Source organism: Apteryx mantelli, chromosome 1 (assembly GCF_036417845.1).
Source record: "Apteryx mantelli isolate bAptMan1 chromosome 1, bAptMan1.hap1, whole genome shotgun sequence".
Taxonomy (NCBI): domain Eukaryota; kingdom Metazoa; phylum Chordata; class Aves; order Apterygiformes; family Apterygidae; genus Apteryx; species Apteryx mantelli.
The window spans coordinates 203909287-203930797 of record NC_089978.1 but is presented as its reverse complement, the minus strand read 5'-3'; the positions used below and the strand labels follow the sequence as shown (position 1 = coordinate 203930797).

Below are 21511 nucleotides of genomic sequence, written 5' to 3'. Positions count from 1 at the left end.
CGGCTGTGAGGCGGCGGCAGCCTGACCGGGGGGCGCCCTAAGGCGGCGGGCGGGGGGGGCGGGCTCCCCGCGGGGCTCCTCCGCAAGCCCCGCCTCGGCCGGGCCCCCTGCCCGAGGGGACTCACCCCTGGGGGAGGGGGGAGAGAGGGGAGGAGGAACACAAGCTACACAACTTCTGCAAATTAAAAAAAAAAAAAAAAGGAAGGCTCGTTTGTGGGACCTCGTCAAAGCTCGGCATCCCGCCAGGCGTCCCGTCCTCCCCGCCCCAGATCCACCTCGCTCGTGAATCTCGCCACCGTAATGGGAGGAAACCTGGCTGAGGCCACGAAGTCTTGCACACTTTAAGTCGCCTTGGCTTTCTGGCTGGAAGATGCTTCCTGCAGCAGGACCGCGTGGCTGCTGACGTGCCCCTGGTGTGTGGAAGATGCCTTGCTTTGGGATTACGCCTGGAGAAAGGCCATCAGTCAAGGGGAGAGCTGGCTGGTGAACCTCTCTGACTTTTCCCCCCCTCCGGGGAAGTGGCTTCAATGGCTCCATCTCCCAGGAGAAGCAGTAGGAAAGATGCCAACGCCTTGCCAAGCATGTCCTCAACTCTCTGGGCCATCATGATCCTGGCTAGTCTCCTGATCGCTTACTGCAGTAAGTACATATTTGCCCTGGTGTTTTTCCTGGACGTAAATCCACACCCTTCCTGTCTGAGGTGATGCTTCGGGCAAAGGCCAAGATCTGAAGCAGCCAGGCGTAGCTCCTGCACCTTAGACTTACTGCCTCTGCTCCTCTCCCCTGCTCCCGCTGCCCCATGATAAAGCAGGTAGACCAATGCTTTAATATTGCTGTTTCTTGGGAGCATCAGGTGTCCTTAGGTTGTAGATGTGGCATTTCGGATCCAAACAGAAACATTTCTTGCATCTTATGAACAAACTTTTTAGCTGTAGTACCTGTGATCCAGTGCTCGCTGTTTATTATCAGATGTTACCAGCTCTCTTCAGGACTGCTCCCTCTTCATACACACTCTCTTACTCTAATCCACTTTCCATGAACAGGAGCTATTTTGTTTATGTTAATTCCTTTAGGAAGCGCGTACTTAGTCCAGTGACAGATGTCTTAACATCACTGGGATCATATGTGATTCCCTGACTGTGAAATTGCATTGGAACAAGCCCCAGAGCTTCCTTAGCACATCCTCAGCAGCACAGTAAAGCCACGCTATCAGTTTTAGAGCTGCTACTAGATGAGCAGTTGAGTTTTGTACAGTTCTTTTGCAGGCTTGATAGATTCTCTGCCCATTAATTGCACTGGTTTGACATCTGCAGGAATCAAGTGTCTGGAGTATTAATGCTTTAAAACGTCTTTATTTCTTCTTGCTTCATTTTAATGCTCTTAGTAACTGTAATTTTCAAGCAGTTATGTAATATAAATACAGTTAATACCCATACTGCTGGGGAATTCAAGTTTGTCCATAGTACCAGAGTGGGAATCTTTCAGCAAGAAGAACAGAAAAAAAACAGTTTCTATGCAATAATAATAATAATAATAATAATAATAATAAGTAATTTATCAGGAGGGACTAGCACAACTTTGCCAGAATGAATCTACACTGTATTTTCCCAACCAGAGCTGACTGTGATCTGTAATTTACCTGTAGTGTGTATGCCTTTCATTAGCTGTAGCATAAAAGACTTTGCACTAGGCTTGTCACGTTGAGCTGTAATAGGTGTAGGTAATGATGAATAGGAAATGTGTTCTGGTTTTCAGGAGCATGCCTACTGCATTTCTTAACCCTCAATTGCATTCCCCCCAGCCTTATTATACAGGTTGGAAAAACAGAGATATTTCTCTATTTTTCTGAAACAAGATTGTAATTGGATAACATAAGCTTTAGTTCACTACTTTGCATGTTACGGGGACTCTTGATACTGACATTCATTCACTGCCTTAACAGTGAAAGAGGCTTATCCCATCAATAACATTTTCTTTAATTCCTTTTTGTAATTTAATACATTTTGCATTATACTTCTCATTAAAAATCATATCAAAAAAACACACTTTAAAATACTTCCATTTTGTGCTTAATGCCATATTCGATGTGCTAATAAATGGGTGTAAAAAGGGTGTTCTAAACAACTTAGTGAGATTTAAAATAATTTATATGCATACTGGGAGATAAGTGCCTCAGAAAGTGCATATTGGAGGATGAATTGTTAAAGTGTAAGGAGAGTTCAGCTGGATAATAGTAGTTGAAAATATTAAGTTTGCATCAGAAATCTCTGGAGGGTCCCAGGATTTTTATGAGAATATCCAAATTCTTCTGTGAATATACCTTCTACAAGCATAGCCTAAGAAAGAGTTAACTGTGAACTCAGACACTTAAAAAATGATTTATTTTCAACAGTGGAGTTGAAAGAGTTAAGAACTGAAGGAAAGAAGTTGTTAATTTGAATTGTTAGATCTTGTTCATTATTTATTTTTGGTACTGTTTACTGATGCTGAACAATGCAAATGTTAGCTGATGTTTGAAGACAATTTCTGGTGTGCTTAAATGATCATTTTCTAATGACTTCTATCAGCCAGAATAGATGGTATTCCTCAAACATGTAGTACACTCTTCATGCCATATAGAGCTGAAAAACACCATGCAGCATAAAATATGCAGTGTCAAAACACTCCATCATTTATGTAATGTTTCACTGATTTGATAACTGTGATTCCAAATGTTAATGAAGCATCATTTACATCTTATCTGGTTGCTATAGTATTTGAAAAATTGTTAAACTGTTTTTGCCCTGTGGAAAGGGTGAAGATGTCTAAAAATCAAGGAAAAAATTGTGGAGATATTTCTAGTAAATTTTATGAATTCTTCTCAAAATCATCTAGGGTTTATTCAGGCCTTTTTCTTCTGATGCCTTATTTTTTGAAAAAAAACATAATTTGGAGGGTAGCAATGTTTTAAGGATAACAATCTTGCTGTATTTCTTAAAAAGTAATAGAAAAGTATTTGCTTGAATGTAAGGTGTTCCATAGTTTTTTCACACGTCTTATAGTTAGATATATGGAACTATGCTAACTTATATCTCTTACATCAAGCATGAAAAACAATATAAGGTGAATATGTTATTAAAGTAAATACAATACCTCATATCTGATTATCTCACACTGTATCATTTTACTGTACTTATGTCAAACCCTGCAGCTTCAAAAAATCAGAACTTTTATATTTTTCTATATTTTTATAACACTATAAGCAAAACTTTCAGTCTATCTTGCTTATTTTCTTTTTTTATTTATTAGCCTGACTAAGCTTATGCAAAATCAGTTATGTGAATGTTTCTTCCCCTTCTTATTAGTGTTTGGATTTTTATTTCTGGGAATATATTTGCTGTACAGCACAATCATCCCTATTAGTGGCAGCAACCAGTGAATACCATACTCTCAGTTCCACTTGACAGCTAAACAGATATTTATAAAGCGTGTCCAGGATATATATGTGCAGTCCATGAGACTTTCATTTATACTTTAATTTCTGAAGCCAATTGTGTTCTCTTTGTCATGGTAAAATGATAAGTTGACCATTTTTTTCTTCCTTAAATGTTTAGATTATACTTAGGGATAGTGGCTCCATCCTATGGTGGAAGAGAAACCTGCATCAAATCAATTAGGTTAGTTGCTATAGTGATAAATATAGTGTAATATTCTCCTCCCAAAGAAAAATGTTCTGATTTGGTGGGCTCTCGACAGAAGAAGGCAAACATGAAGTAGCTAAAATAGTCTGTTTATATAAGCCCACTTCTATCACAACTACCAAAGAGTTAGTTTACTTACCAGAAACATATGTAAATGTAAAAACAGTCTTGAAAGACACTATCCTGGTACAGAGTGAACACCTTGAACTGCGATTCAGAATTATAGGAGCTGTTAAATTTTTTGATTCCAGGCATGAATTCAGCGTACTAGTTTCATGAACGGTAGCAGACCAGGGAGAAGTATCTATAAGTTTAAGTTGTTTCTGTGTTGTGAAGGTACATGGATTTTTTTTTCTCTCTCTTTCTGTTACTGGTATTTACATTTTCTCATGTTAGCAAGTTTGGTCAAATTAAGAAAATTTTATGTGATATCAAAGCTGTATGCCAGCTGTGTCATCAGAAATCTAAGCATGTTTTCAAATCAGAGTGAGTTTTGAGTGCGTTTATTCAGTTTGCGTTGCTGTAAATATTGAGGTGCTTGTATTTGGCATGATTTTTGTATGTAAATGATGACTCTTTAAAAAATGTTTGAATCAGCTTTAGCAAAGTTGTGGCAGTTATGAGTTTTTGACTTTCCTTATTTTATACTGTTGCATAAGCATAAGGAGTAGAACATTACATCCCCATGGTGTGATAGGTTTTGCTGTTTAGGGCAAGCAAAACAGATTATTGAAAGGCATTACCAAAACTGAATGCTATTTGGAAAATTCACCTTCTTGTTTTAAATATTCCATTTGGAAGACAGTGTAGTATGAAGCCCAGTATTTATGCTGAATCAGTGGTGATAATACTAAAAAAAATCATCCAAAGTCCAAAATCAAAATTTTTCCTGTAACTCTACAATTATGCTTGGTAAAGAGATGTGCAGCTTCTTTTACAGTTATGAGAGAAGAAAAGAGGAAATGTTCTCCTAATTCATTATTTCTTTTGCTTGCTGAATGCAAAATAAAAACATTGCAATGATGAAATACTGACAGGTCATATTAAATGACTGATACTGCAGTCTCACATTTAAGTCTGTGGAATTTGCTGAACAGAAAAAATCAAACCCTTAGTATAAATAAATGCAAAAATCTCGAAGATTTGATGTGGTATTATGCAAAATGTAAATAATTCCCTTGCAAATTATTATTATACTGACCTCACCTGGAACAGATCTTATTCATACACATTGGGTACTTATTTGAGAAGTACAATTTTTTCACTGTACTGTTCTGGAATTACTTTCTTTAGAGAAAACAAAGGCTATTATGGTCTTTAGGCCTAAGTGTTCTTTTATGCTATTTAATACCCTCAGCAAGGATGTCAGTTAGCTCTGACTGTCGCCTGGAAACCTCTCCAACGTGCACTACTGTAGCATCACACATAGTTGCTGAACAGTCGTCAAATGATAAATGGTCACTACTGATTTATGTTGGATGCAAGTAAGTGACCTCTCAGTGAGGGGCTACAGCTCCTATTACTGATCCTGTATCATCCAGATCACTTTTTCCGCTTTTTTTTTTAAAAACAAATGAAAAAGACAGATTTATTAATCTGTACAAATGATCTGTAGTTTCATTATATTTTCTGCAAGATTTACTGTGCTGGTATTTTCCCCAGACTCTGCACATTGACTAAATGTAATGTATAGAGCAACTGTCAATGTTCAAACTTTCTTCAGTCAAGTTTGTGTATAGAAATCAAAAATAATACTTTTATGGCATTAAATAAGAAAGATATTAAAATTCAGTCTCTTTATGCAACACCCCAGCTGCTCCTTTTTGAGAGGGTTCACTTTTTGAATTAAAAGGGGTGCTTTAAACTTAATGGCCTCTACAACATACCACCTGTTAATGTGAGCACCAAACTGACATTTAGGCTATCTGACCAGTTGAGTTGTAATCTGTCCAGATGATCTACTACATAGATGCAGCTGGCACTAGCATGAGAACTGTCTTCTTGTCATTGCTTTTAATAGTGAATTCAACCCTTTAAGGTTGGGAATTATCATTTACAGTTTCTCAAATGTATTTGAATTCTGTTAACTACGACTTCGGTTGCAAGTATAACAACTGATACAGATGGATATATTGGGAAGCAGAGATGGAGGGAGAACTACAAAGAAATGGATATGTTAATTAAATATGAGGATGAGGAGTCTCCCAGTGGGATTGATAGGAGAGAGATTGAGACCACTTTGTCTTACTCTTTTTTTTTTTTCCTGTTTATTCAATACACAGTGATGTTCATAGCATATACTATTAAAAGAATATTATAAGCACGGACTAGAGCCCCTTTGTCATGGACAAGTACATAATGACAGTCTAGACTGTGTCTTCTTTCCCTCTGCCCCTGTTAATCTTTTATTCTTTGCTTAGTGACTCCATCGAAGAAGTAGTGAGTCCTTCACTGCGACCAGCCTTGTGAGTGGGCATTCTGCTAGAATGGGGAGGGATGACATTTCTCAGTTTTTAAATGTAATTTATTTTTACATCTCCTGCTTTCTTAGTGAGTGCTCTAACCATAAGATTATTATGTGAAAAACATATACCAGCAACTACACCAGTGTCTGCCATGCCAAATATGTGTTTATTAGATGTACACTTTGCCTGTTGACTTTATGGCCTGTGTCTTATTTTAGGCTTTGGATGGACTGCTTTTGACACGTTTCTTCAGACACTTGTTTGCTCTCAGATACAGAAAAGTACCTTATCTAACTCTGGATGAGGAACATGGTTATTTTCCAGAGTGGTCTCTAAGCAACAAAACTTTTGGTTCTTTCTCGATTAACAGCTAGTTACCAAACATCCTTCTGGGTTTGGAATCTCTTCGCACTTCATTTAGGTACCTGTGGCCCAATACAACAATAAAGAAGTTACTTCTCTAGGATGAAATATAATTTCTTGTGCTAAAAGGTATGCTACTGTTGGAGAAAATGTGAAGTATAGCTAGGGAGACGTCTGTGTCCTATTTTACCTGCAGCTACCATTCTCTTCGAGGCTGTAGGTTGATACGATGTATTTTCAGTTTTGATGTTCTCTGCCTTGTTCTCCTGTAGCCCATCTTAATGTGTGCTTTCAACTTATCCTCACTTTTTTCATCTTTAAGAGCTTTCCACCACTGGCAGCTCCTGTTCCTCTAACAAGAGTGTGTTTTAACAAGGCAGAATCTTTTGATATTTTTAGGATCATATGTCTGGCAAAATAAAGCCTTCGGTCCTTGTCTAGGACTGAAAGTAGCGACTCAAGTTATGACCCCCTTGTTCTGTTTAGTGCTTTGAATGCTTGGAATGAGGACTGACTTTATGTTTAATCTTTTCTATTTTGTGTGGAGGTTAATTCCAGAGCAATGATAACAGATGTGTTCTGTATGTATTTCATGTACCAAAGACTAAAGAAAAGCCCAGAGCAGAATACTTAAGAGATAAGTAACATTTCACATTACAAGTTGTGTTGGTTGGACTGATTTTCATCTGTTGTAGAGCAGAATCGTAGTGACTATTTGTGTTAAGCATAGCGGTAGAATCAGCTAGTTCCATTAGCTGACAAAGCTGTATCGTTTGAGATGATCATATGAGAAAAGGGTCCTGAATTCTTACAGAAACAAGAAATTACTGGATATGAAAAAAAAGTTTGATTTCTGAATTCTATCAAAAAGAAAAAGAAGGCAATTTTTATTGTGCTCTCAGTAATCATAGCTGAATTTATAGTGGCTTTTACCTTTGCTCTTAGAGCTTTTTTTTTTTTTTCTGATTATTTTAGGACTTTGATTTTGACAAATGTGTTTTAAGAAATGTTACTTTGACAATCTGTGATGCTATTAAGTCCGTAAGCCTGTACCACTTTTGAAACTTTCAGAAGTCTGCACCCCTCTTAGTGAAATATTTAATTTTTCCTCTGAGCTATGCTGATGCAAAGTTTGGCAGAATAACTTAGCCAGATGATAGAAGTGGGTTTATGCTAAGCTCCTGCACTTTTCATTAAATGGTTGAAATGCAAACAGAAATGCAGACATATACTCAGAAATACTATGGGAACAGTGACTTCTGGCACTTCTTGTTATCTTGCTTTCAACTAGGCTAAATATGAGTGTAATGGTCATTATAGAAGGTTATCTGGTACTGATAGCATTCTCTGGTGTTAGTGAAAGGGCTCAGAGGTTTCTGTTTTTGTTGAAACAAATAAACTTTGAACAGACACTTTTCTACCACCTGAAAGAAGTGTGTCATGTTAAAAAAAAAATCATTTGAAGTGTGTTTACTTTTCCATTCTTTTTGTATAGTGGCATATTCCAAAGTAGTTTTGGATATAGACTTGAATCATGAAATTACAAAATTTTTTACTGAATTGAGCTAATGTACTAATCTGAGTTAATACTGAAAATAATTTATTGAAAACGAATCAGAAGTGTATACCAGAGATTCTTCTATGTACATTGCCAGTACTATTTTATTGAATGTTCATTTTAAGGTAAGAGAATATGTATGTGTTTGCATGTATGTGTGCTCAATGCAAGGCACATCAATAAATAAATAAAAAAAACCCTGATACACTCTAGAATTTATTCACACTGAATGTTAAAGGTGGTAGTTTCCCTGAAATTGCCTGATCCAAGGCATTTGATTTAACACATCATCTTTATATATCCTAATACCTGGACTTGTTTGGTCTTCCTGAGTTTTTTTTGCCTGGAAATTCACCTACAAAATTTAGGACAAAACTGTGGTGGTATGGTCTGAATCTGTCTAGAATGCCTGCTGTCAGCTAGAGTATTTTTATCTTTGGGCCTGTAATAATAATAATAAAAAAAGAATCCAGGCAACTAATGATACTTTAAAGATATCTTTTAAAGAATTTCCATGGATGTTTTTTCTATTAGGCTATCAACTGCAGCTAGAAAAAAAACAAGCATATATGTTCTGGAACTCAGATCCTATTGCATTAAAAGGTATGACTGGAAAATACATACAGTTCCCTCTGAGTAAGATTCATCTTTCCTTGCTTTAGAGTTCTGCAGTATAGTCATCTACATCTGAACTTGTTGCAATCATCTCCTTTTAAAGTCAATGGAAAAATAGACATTTTTAGAGTGCAATTCATGTGACCCGTTTTAGATATCTGCTGTAATTTGAGCTAAATTGTGCTGCATAAGTGCCTGTTTCTGTAGACTATAAAAATGCCTGTTTCTGTTGACTGTAAAAGGAGCTTAGAAAACTTGCTTAATTATTAACATTTATGTTATCAGATGAATCCAGTCTTTCATGATTGCCTCTTTAAAATATTACTTGTTTTATTTTCAAGCCTCATACTTAATATTTAAATGTTTAATGCTAAGTAACTGGTTCTGTATTGGGGTGGGGAAGATAAACCACAGAAGCATAGGCTTTGATACAGATCTGTTAAGACCTTAGGTCAAGATCTGTACAAACTGAGGGATATGGTTGGCATAAATTACTGGGAATTTCTGAAAACATCTTTGGAAAAGTCTTGTATCATGAACATTTTTTGTAATTTGTTTGTCTTACTGTAATTTCTCCAGTTTCATTGCGAGTATTTTCATGCTCTGGTTACTCTAAAAATAATGTCTTGCCCCAAAAGGTGGAAGCAAGGTGAATTTTAGATCAGTGCTCCAAAGGTTACCCACTTTGCCTTTGTCGTCTTCTCATTTTGTAAGTCTCTTCTATAGAAAAGATTGAGCACATTTGCACCATGCAACTTTTTGCAGTGTGATTAAGGCATAGTTAAATCACTTTTATCTACCTTATGATAAGAAAAATTTTAAAAGAGTTGTACAATGTGTATGTATATATAAGAAGCTGTAAGGGCAAAGAAAGACTGGAAATGCTTGTCTTGATTACTTGAGCAGGTAAGGTTTTCACTGAGCATTAAAGTGCCACCACCACCATCCCCCATCCTCTGGAAACTAAAAGCTATTTATGAAAACAGGCTTATATTAAATGGTTGTCTTTCATGACATGGTTTAATGACCTGAGGTGTTCCTCCAATTCCACATTCTTCGGTGTAAATGCTATTCTTACAATCCTTGTCATCGAGAGAGATTTGTTGTCTTCTATACTCAATTCTTTTATCAATATGGTTTTGTTCTAGGAATGTTACCTACTTTTAACCTTTTCCGTGACACATATGCTCAACGCTGTTTTTTCATTCACAGACATTTTTTGCTTAACAGCTGGGCAAATCTGTTTTTGCTGCCTGTACAATTAGAACATCTATATTAATCCTGTCTAAAATGCCATTATCTTTTAATATAATCTTTTTTAGAATGTCTTGCTGAAGGGACTTTTTAAGGCTTTATGGTGTTACATGGGCTCCCTTTCCCATGCTTTCACAGAGTCTTGTGAAATGCTCCTGTGAACTGTTAGGGTGATAACAAGTTACATGAACTGCCACTTGTAATTATAATAAATGGATTTCAGGTATTTTAGATATAATTCCAAGAAATTAGTTTTAAAACAATTTATAATTCTTGAGTTGCTGGGATTTCAAAAGCAATCCCTATGAAACAGCTTAATCCTTATCTTTTTCCCTTTTGACATTTGACAGGAGTATAGGTAAGCCAGTGTATCCTTTGACACAAATTTAACATTGACTTTATAAGACTGATTTTGCACTGAATATATGTAAGACTGAGAACTGTTGCTTAATAATTTATCAGATGATTTTTTTTTATATAGAGGGAAGGGACTTGCTTCAAAATCCTCAATTTCACAGAATGAAAGTAATCTCGTCCTCTTGATGTTTTAATATAAGCACAGATGCAAAATAAAATGAAGCTACTGCCTATCTCATTCTTTAAGTGAAGCCCTTGAAATTTCTGTGTTTTATTTCTCCATCAGCTGTAGACCAAATTTGTAAAAATGATGAAAACATTTCCTACATTACCTTATTAGAGCACATTCTCCATATATTGTGCTGCTTTTCTCTTCACTACTTGTAATAACCGATGTCTACTTCCTTCCTGAGAGCTGCTTTTAGAATTTGATGTCAGTATTGGGAGTATTGGGTCCCAATAATAGTTTTGCTACATTTTTTCACTTCTTTTTTATTTTTCTTAACTAAGGTCAAGTGAATCAGCCTTACTGTTTGTCTTGACGCTTTTGGAAGTGCTTGGTCTGTTACTAGGTCTGACAAGTACACCTATGTGAACCGTGTTGGTTTGCCAGTGACTTCTCAGACAGATCAACTTGATATATGTGTAGGGACTTTTTTTCTCTCAACTGCTAGCCATGAAGGTGTTTGGGAGTTGGGGTTGCTCGTGCTCGTTCCACATGCATCAGGTTGTCTGCCTGTGATGGGGCATACAGTAGGTTTGCATGTGAGTATCTTATTAGAGCTTAGTAAACTGGCAGTGTTAATTGATAGTGCACAGAGTATATAACAGATCCAAAATTAGAGTCTAACTTTTCTCCTATAGTTTTAATTATATTAAATGTATATTAATGTACATATAAGCAGATATGACTATGAACAGAGGATTAGAATTGAGCTTTTGAGAAACAAAATATGCCTTCACTTTCAATGCACGTAATTTGGATAAACATTTTAAGTTGCCATTCTATCATTGTTTGGAAGAGGGGTGGGGAATTTTTCAGGCAGTACAAGCAATATAGCATTGTAGGGAAGTATGGTAGAACTGCATGTTTAAAGCAGTCTCCTGTCATGTGACTCTTACATGACTGAAATGCTGGAGAGCCCTGTTTCATGCCATTCAATTTAACAAGGATGTCTACATTTCAGATACGTGATAATATCATTCAGGTTATGCATGTTTTGTGTTACAAAGCACACCTGTGTTTTGGCTGGATAATGTATGTTTTTCCAGTTATGGAACAGGAACAGCTCTCTCAAAAGTGTATGTCGGGAAGCTAGAACTTAAAACAGACCCAGCTGCTCATGGTCCTTGTGTGAAAGGGGTCAGGAAAAAGTAATTTTTGGCTGACCACATAAAGCATATGGAATGAAAATTTCAAATCTTTCCTGTAAAGTCAAAGGACAGTGTTTCTAATGTAGGCTTTCTGTCTGTTTCATGTTCTGCTTTCTGCTTTCTGACTTACTCTTCTCCTGTCTTTATTGGGACAGTGTATATTTCTATAAATGCACATATTTATTCCCAAGACGTAGCACTGTAACTGAACTTAACTTGAGTTATGGAAATATAACAATATTTCTCACATCTCCAAATTCATTATTTTATTTTTTTTTCTGAAGAGGAGAGATACCCCCCCTCCTTTTTTTTTAATGGGAAGGTAATTTGGAAACCCCAGTTAAAAAGAAAAAAAAATACATTTAAAGAAAGGAGAGAGGAAGTTAAATTGTGAATTTTGCTTGCTGACTTGTGAAAAAGAATTGGAAGTTGGATTTTAACTTGGATTTGCTGACTTTGACAGCATTTCTTTAAAAATCAACCAAGTGCTTTTCAAATCCAGTACAGCTGTCGAACAGGCAACCAGAGGAGAAAATTCTATACATTTAAAAAAAAGAAAAAAAATATGAGTTCATACTTAAGCTTATTTATGTGCTGGTTGCTTTTCCTCTTCCAAAGTCTCAGGACTGACTGATTTATAAACACATGGATACACATACAAGTAAGCCATATGATACTCCAGATCATCCATATTAATTTTACTTCATTGGAAACGAATGTATCCTATTGGTTAATTTATATCTTGTCTGGATTTTTGAGAGGAGTAGTTGTGTTTCATTTAGGAATAATTTGATCAGTAAAGAAATGTAGTATGTTTTTCTTCCATGACTCTTTTCCCCTAAGATCATATCAGAGCACTTCAGTATTTAAATCTTGATAACACCAGTTCTTTGTCTTTCAAGGACTGCAAAATAAATAGCTTTACTGATCTACAGGGCGTTAGATATGGTTACAGCTGCAAATCATTTAAAGAAAGCTAGGAGTTGAGTTGAGTGCTTGCTTGCCAGCAAAGTGGGTAGTGAATTCTGTATCCAGCCTTGTCTCTGTAGCACCTTTTCCAGAGGCATCTGTGTCTGAAGCATTACTTGCTGACTAGCAAGCTGTACCTAAGGAAGGTGAGAATGCCCACTTCGATCCCTTTGCTTAATGAAAGAACTGTCTTAGAGGAGATATTAAAAGCTGTTATGGACCATCAAAATGTTGATTCCCAACATCTGTAGTACTTTAGTTGGGAGGAAAAATCATAGGAAAGTCAGTATTTTTTGGAAGGTATGTTGGATAACTAATTCAGTTGCTGCACATACTAACACAGCTGGAATCTCTTCCAGGAGGTTCATCCACTATTGCAACATCTTGCTCTAAAGAATACAATAGCAATAACCATAGAAATGTATTTTATTTCATGTTGAAAGTAGCTGTTATTGGGGCTATACTCAGGCATGAAAAAATAATGTTGCTTGATATATTTAAAACCTGCATATATTATCAGTTAATATTATTCCAGGAAAATGACCGTAACGTTGATTTCCTGACAACAAGGCTTTTGAGCAGGCTTACACACACAAGATGAGGAATAATATATTGTCTGTAAACAGTTGAAAAGACTCCTTTAAAATCAATTGTAGATAATGAAAGAGAATTAATGGTGAAGAAAGACGACATTCATTTATTTCTGAACTCTGATTTACGATGACTGATGGTGAAGTGACACATTGGTGATTTGCATGAGCGTCTGAGCCAGTAAAGCTAACAAAGCCTTTCATATGAGCTTCACAGCTTCAACATGTGAAATTCATGCAAATGTTATCAAAATATCTATCAAACTCTACCTATTTCAAACCTGTCTGATTATTTTATTTGGTAGCTCTTACTTCTATGTAAACAAAATATACACCTTTTCTTGAAAACAGCTAGATTTCTAAAGGTAGTTTTGGGATATCACTCTTAAAATATGCTCACTGTCAGTACAAAAACATTTGAAAACTTTTTCATGTATACATTGAGCTTATACAAATACTGGGAAATTAATATTTTTTGTTCCCAGACTGTCTCTTTTTGAGAGTGATTCTGACTGTTTTTATAAAAAGTATATGCATAGCCTGAGCCTCATTTTATAGTAGGCTTTTTTTCCTCCATTGCCTGACTAGTTTCTATACATATAAAAAAGCAGCTTTATGGAGAATGAACTTCAATTTACCATGAGGAATATTATCTTACACTAACAAAATGTTTCTGAACATAAATGTATTTTATATGGATGTTTCAATAACATGGAGGAAAAGTGTTTGTGGCATGTTTTTTGCAGGACAGGCATAATGCAGCAGTTATTTTTGCCTTTGATAAAAGACTTACTACCTCAAGGAACTTAAAGTTAGATTCTATTATTTTTTAAAGAAAAGGGAGTACAAATCTATGAAACAAATTCTTTTGAGTAGCAAATTTGGCTGTTAGATGAATCAAAAGAAACTGGTCTTTTTGACACTTCAGGTATGAGGTACATACTCTAATTCTGTGAAGCTCAAAAACAAGTGTCAGGTAGTTTTATGGGCCCATTACCTTTCAAGTTCATAAAACACTGCCAACAAGAATGTCTCTCTCTCTCTTTCTAGGATAAATAGCTCAATTAATTTATAGAAGTCTTTCTTTTTTTGTGTAAGAGAAGAATGGACAATAAATTAATCTAAATAAATTGGGTTTGTATTTTATTCAGTTAGTCTTATTTTTGTTGGAATTAGTATCACAATAATGCTAGCACTTTCATGAAACTTTTTTTTTTCCTTACACTTCAAGAATGACAAACTTAGATGTTTTCTTAGAATGGAGATACCAATAGACGTTACTTTCACAGACCAATGTAGTTGTTTGAAAATTTGAAATTGAATTTTGTACTGTTTTCTATTGCTTGATGAATCTTTTATGTTGCTGAGCACAGACTTTTGCATTTTGGAGCTTTATTTTCACATAAAATCACGATTCCATCTTCCTCCCATACATGCTTATGGAGATGGTGACTGTATCACCATGACTAGCCCATGACTGGAAAGCAGATGATCTTCCAGTCAATTTTAGGGGAAAATCAGTGGGATATTTTTTGCTGCCATGGCTTTCTGAGCCCAAGATGAGGAGGTAAAGCCGTCTTTGAAGCTGTGAACCGATTTAGTGGCACAATCATCTTTGGAAATGGGGGTGAGTTTGGTGAAAGTTTGTTCTTCAGAGCACTTCTGTGAGGCTTCAAGCATTATTTTGGCCTTCCTGGATTTAGTTTTTTCCAGCTCTTTGAACTGGTGCTTTTTATGGAATTTATTATGTACACGCTTGGCACAGTGTAGAGTTGGATGTTGTGTGTATACTATGCTACTAGCACTCTAGATCTAGATCCTGATGCAGGATGGATAGGAATATGATCACAGTAAGAGACTGAAGATGGTAGAGAAAGAAACTGCTTATAATATCCTGAGTTTGGTCTGAGAAAAATGACCCAAGTCATTTCAGGCTATTACTGTTTACCCTCTGCAGCTGTCTTTGGGGTGGACGCAGGAGTGTTTGGAGATGAGCAGTACCTGAACTGCCAAGTCTGTTAGAATGAATATGACTCTTCTTTCTTTCCCTGTAATGAGGAGGTCATCCAGCAGAGCAACAGGTGCTGTCGCAGCCCGGTGCCCTGGTCTGAAGCCCAGCTGACAGGTGGTGTTAGACAGGAGGGTTTTTTACTACTTTCTTGAATAACTTGCTTAGGAAAAGGTGATCAGATTCTGGCCAGCAGCTGGAAACATGCCCAGCGCTGGTATATCAGACTGTTGCATGAACAGTCTTTCCAAGTTAAACTAATATAAGGTACTTTTTTGTACATGCATGTTAAAACTCAAGATCAAATTGTTGTAACCGCATTTAGAGAAAAAAAAAATTACCCCAGTAGTTAGAAAATGTTGTGTCAGATTCTCCATAGAAATGTCATTGATTTGACCCCCTTTCAAAAGAACAGTGCATTTGTTAAAACGGTAGAAAACCTGAGAATGCTTTCTTGTACTTGGTTGACATGGGAGCAAAATAAAAGAGTAAGGCTTAATCTTCACTGTGTCTCCGTACATCTTTTGTTCCTCGGATATGTAGTTCTCCATTTACAAAAATTGTGGTAAAAAGCTTAGCAGATATTAATTTGGAATTTTTTTTTTAATTGATCATGTTGTTAGAACATGTAATAAAAGAGGGAGAATGAGAGAAAAGGAGAAAGGTGACTAAGTGGCTACTTTATGTTCATACTTTCAGACTCTACTTTTCAACAGTTTCCCATAAATTTAGGTAGCTGCTGTAGTATGTGAGTGACTGTAGAACTTATTCTAAGATGAAATTGTGTATCCTTGGCTGCTGATATGTGTGAATAGGCCAACAGTTTATATTTTTTGTTCACTTTCACATTGATTAATTAATTATTTAAAAAGGTTCTGAATCTTAATAAATTTATTTCAGTGCTTTGCTAGTAATGTTCTAACAACCTATTGGCAACAGCAATTATTCCCAAAGTTTAAACCATTTTTCGCTAAAAAGGATATGATTTTTTAAACAGCTACTTCTCCTGCTTTCCAGATAGTAAAGTTAGGAGTGCAGCTGTTTCCTACTAAATGAAAAGTATTAATCATTTCCTTTTACTTATAAAATCAAATAGCTTTTGCAGTAGTCTCTGTATGTAGAATTTGTTGTTTGGCTGGTTTTACTGTTTTAGAACAAATGATATAACCATAGCATCATTCAATACAATCTGAGTCTGGGACATTTTGTGTTGCAGTCAAAAGTTGAAATAACATCAAAGAATGCGTTACATCTAATGCTTCGAGAAGCAAATATATTTGGATTGCATACATCAAGAGAAAGGTATTTGGGCTGCATTTAAAAATGCTATGGATATGGTAGAGGATGAAGTGTAACACCAGTGGATGATGTTGAAGACTGAAGCATGGGAAGTATGAAGACTGAATGGGAACGAGCTACAGTCAGACAAAGTACAATATCATGTGTTCATTAATTATCAGCATGAATTTCTGCAAGTTCAGAGGAAAGGAATGTCTACTGCAGAAGAGAATTTTAGAAGTGCTTTGCGTGTTTAGTCAAACAACAGCTGAGAGATATAATGATGAGTACATCAGAAGAATAAATAACAAAGAAACTAAAGGCCAATGTAAGCTCAGGATTAATTGTATATACACTGATATCAAATTAAATTTGAACTTAAAAGAAAGAACTCTGATTATCAGAGGAAGGAGATTTTTGAATGTCCTTCCAGTGTAGTGCCAGGCAAAAAAAAAAAAAAAAGGTTTAAAGTGGGACTTAATTGACTTACAAAAAGATGGTAATACACAATGGTCTGTGATAGCAAGACACTGGATTTGATGACTCGAGGAGTTCTCTTCCAGGCATGTTCTTATATAATGATACTGCTTTTCTTAACATTAGGCAACTATGAGGTGGTAATATCTAACTGTTAACTTATTACAGTGTGTTTTCAACAAACAGTCCATTATATCACTCAACTGCTAGTCTTTAAGGCGTTATGTGCCAAAGCAGTTCAATACCTCATCAGAAGTAGACCCCTGAAGATTCCCCTAATACTGAATTTCCCAAATTGTGGGTTGTGCCTCTCCTGGGCAAGTCAGATGGGGGAGAGCAAGAGGTTCCCAAAGCTGAGATGGGTTCCTTTAGGGCACATCCTATTTGCATTTGGGAAGGGTGGAACGTGCATAGGCTGGCTTTCCCTCGAAGCAGGAAACATACTGTGGTAGGGTCTAAACCACTGCCAGCACCAATTGCCAGTAGTTCATGGTGTAGATGATGATGTACAGTAGAATAACCAGCCAGCAAAATTTTTTAAGTGTTCCTATATCTGAGTATTTTTTGGTTACTTGGTACAAATTAGAACAATTTGCTGTATCCAACGAGAGTAAGAATGTTTTACAGCTCTTGGTTCACAGTCACTTTAAGTCACCATAAACTCAAGCAGCTGCCACACTGAGAGCCCTATCAGGAAAATGATCCAGATCCAACATATTTCTCTCTCTCTCTCTCTCTCTCTCTCTCTCTCTCTCTCTCTCTCTCTCCCCCTCCCCCCCCTGCTTTCCCTCCATTCCCTCCCCCCCTTTCCTCTTTGGTCAAGTTAGTTTTGAGACAGATGGTTTCCAAGAGTGCTAGGCCTGTCATAAGGATGTGGGTAGGAATATGTGGCTGGGATGAGGGAGACGTTATACTTTCTGCTGACAGTCTTCACTAAAGTCATAGAATTGACCAGGGAATTGCAGCCTGCATCTCCTGAAATCTCTTGCATCTTGCTTAGCTCCTTTGGATGGGTTGATAAGGCCTTTTAAGTTCAAATTGCAAGAGTTAAAGCTGGAGTCTCTTTTGTTTATATTGTATCATCAGTGAAAACGTACTAATCTTTAGGACTTCCCAAAATGAGTCAGTACTGGGAGAGGCCCCTGTCTTTTGGTTAACATTTGTTCTGTTGATAAAACACATTCAAGTGCCCAAAGTTGTCTGGTATTTTTTGATGATTTTTTTATGGACTGCAAGTGTATTTAGTTCCATTCTTTTTCTGTGCTGAAACATAAGAACAAATGTACTTGGTCATATCAAAAGGTCATTCAGCCCAACTAACCTCAGCGCTAGCCATAAACAGATACCTAGGGAAGTGTAAGGACAGCACAAGGATATATGATGCTTCTCCTTCTCAGCGCCCAGCTGTTTTCTGCTGAGAGAGTCCTGAGCTGGATGAAGTTTTTAGGGATTTAGTAAACCACAAGGGATTTCTCTTCCATTAACTCCATTTAGTATAGGTCTTGAGAAATGAAGTTATTTCTTGTCTCCTGTAGTTTATGGGATCATCAGACACCAATATAACTGGTGTAATTTAGAGCAACAGTATTATGTCCTAAATTTTGTCAAGCTGCAATGGGCATAAGGATCATGAAAACACCTGTTTGCTTTAAAATGATTTTATAATTTCTCAATACAATGGATAAGGCTTTAGGCCACTTTCTGCTCTCTTAATTCCTGACCATCATCTAAGATTCTTTGTCACATATTTTGCTGAAATCTTCATTAGGGAATTAGAACATATAACGCTATATTCGAGAATACAGGTACAAATGTCATGATGTTATGAATATCAAGCACTCCCCTATCAGTAATGTATTTTAAATGTTCTCTCTTTCTTCTGCTAAATTCAGAATAGTATATTCTTTGTGTGTTTCATAAAGCACATATTTATTATGCATTCTTTGAAATGAAATTCTATTCTGAAATTCTTTTTTCTTTTTCTTTTCTTTTTTTCCCTCAGTGCAGAAACACCATCAGGGAAAATAGAATTTTTTAGGGTGATAGAAAAATGTTCAGTTGTGTAAGAATTTGTTACAAAATTCCATTTTAGTAGAGTAGTTTTAAAGACGAACAACAGGAAGTAGTTTTTAGCTAGGATTGAAAAAAAAAAAAAAGGCCTGCTGAAAGCCAGCAGCAGTGGAAGGCTGAACTTCACCAAGACTGTCTAAAAATGGGATTATGCAAAACTGCTTGAAATCACTTTTCAACTCAAAGATGTCAGAGTGAATCTCTAAATCCTGACTTTCACTCTGGTATTACAATGAATAATGAGCACTCCTTATTTCACATGTCTAGTTGATCAAAGTAGCAGATTTCAGAAGTCTCACTGGGCATATCTTTTCTTGTTGAAATGAGGACTGAGATTGACTTTGGTATTTTGATTCTTTAATCAACATGAATTTTATAAACTGCAGTTTATTTCCTTTTAACAGACAATCCTATGAAATCTTGTGAATATTTAATGCCATCACATCTTCTCAACTATTTTAAAACTATTTAAATCATTTTCTTATTAAAATGCTTACAAAGGATTTTTGTCATTTTCTGCAACTCTAATTTAAAGGAACATTTTGGATTATGACTAAATTCTTTTACTGAATAAGCATAAGATCTGAGTCAATGTAGAGGTGACAATCCTGAGCTAGCATCTGCTAAGCACTGGCAAAATGTAATACTTATGCAAAAGCCTATTACATTGACCTCATAGTCAATGGGTTTAAGAGAAACATCCCTGGTGAAAAATCACAGCAGAAACATTCTTTCTGATTGGCTTAACAATACTGTTACTATTAACTTTATAGTGCACTACCTAAGGAATAATTAAACCAGATGGTGTGTTAAACCCAACTGAAAGAATAAAGACATTTTTACTTGTAAGTTGATCAAAATTAGGTAAAACAACATATGTTCATGTGCATTACGATTCCTTTAACTACATATTAACTGCTTTCCTTAATATTCTTCCTGGTGATCCGAGAACTCTGCCTCTTGTAAAGCAAAACACAAGCCCTCTTTGAAATCTTCCTGTCTAACTCTCTGGTCACTCATACCCCTGTGTTGCTTTGTTTTTGGTATAATTTAAATAAGCAGGTTGCTCGCTGCAGCTTTCTCGAATTACATGAGATTAAAATGCAGGCCATTTTGGGCCACATTCAAATTATACAATTTAGGGCAGGTACATGCAAAAAAGGATTGGAGATTGCCTCTAAAGAAGCACAGCTTGCACAAATGAGCAAATTACATTTTATGCAACAGATGTTAAGGAGGGAATTACAAATACTCTATTTCCTGTTGTATTAGTACTAACTTACCACCATTCCTCTTCAGCAATACCATGCAGGGCTAATAATACAGAATAACACACCACACCACATACATTATAACTAAAGTGTCTCTGCTCTCTGTGAACCAGAGCTATGTTACATTACTCCCCAAAGCATAAAGCACTATTACAATTACCTTGTCATATCAATAACTCTCTGCAAGCAGTGACAGTACATCTTTCTTCCTGAGAATGGTCTGGTCCTGAATGGAATGCAACTTATGGAAATAATGTAGTCCCATTGCTTGAACTGATATAAAATTAAATGTGAGTGGAAACATCCAAATGAGATTTATGATCATAACGCATTATGAAATAAAGTTTTATCTTTACATCTGCTCTTTACCTAGGTGCTTGTAAAAGCAATGCAAAAGATTCATAAAATGAAGTTGACTCTTTCTCAGTTTTGTGGGGGATTCTGAATAACAAGCTATTTATGGGCTCCATCATTTTATATGCTTCAGTGTTCCTAATGTAAATTACTCCTTAATCACAACTACCTGTTCAATCAACTTAGCAGAGCATTGAGGTGGGAGTAAATATCTCTTGTTGTGTTTGGATGGGCCTTCATTAGGATTTTTTTCTGGGAGAGCTTTTGGTGGCTGAGGTGGGCGAGAAAATTTGGATTTTTTTTGTCTCTTACTTCCCTCAACCCTAAATTTTGTCTAGTTATGAAATCCATAGCATCAGTATGAGTTGTATTACAATCTAATAATGTTAAAGTTTTTAACTATGGAGACTATCTTAAATAGAAAGGACCCTTGATTCCTTGTTTCTATCTAAATGGAGAATGAGTGCAATAAAAGATAAATTAATACACTTCACAGGTTTAGCAATTTCCTATGCATATGCAAACCAAGGCATTTATATCAGCATGTATATCAAGGCATTTACATCAGCACAATTTGCATATAAATAATATATTGCACAACAAGTGTGTTGCTGTTGGAGATGCTGCAGAACTTTATTGGATTTAATACTTATGTAAGGACTCATTATTAGCTAAAGTCAAGCCTCATGCAGTCAACATACTAGTTTGACTCTGTACAGGATGCTGCCACCTTATTTTTTATTCTGCTCCTAACATTTTTGTCATACCAGTTCTGTACCTTCACTGGGCGTCAGTCTTGTATGAAGCAGGTCACTGTTACAGAAGAAA

The 21511-nt window shown here is 36.2% G+C and overlaps 1 protein-coding gene across 1 annotated transcript in view; it reads left to right on the top strand.

Annotated features, from left to right (window-relative positions):
• The first annotated feature begins 527 nt into the window (after positions 1 to 527).
• The window catches only part of TAFA5 (TAFA chemokine like family member 5), a 435064-nt gene continuing 414080 nt past the window's right edge, over positions 528 to 21511 (top strand). The window contains exon 1 of the mRNA XM_067289975.1: positions 528 to 639. Coding sequence (XP_067146076.1) covers positions 528 to 639 — 112 coding nt within the window. The remainder of the gene's footprint in view (positions 640 to 21511) is intronic.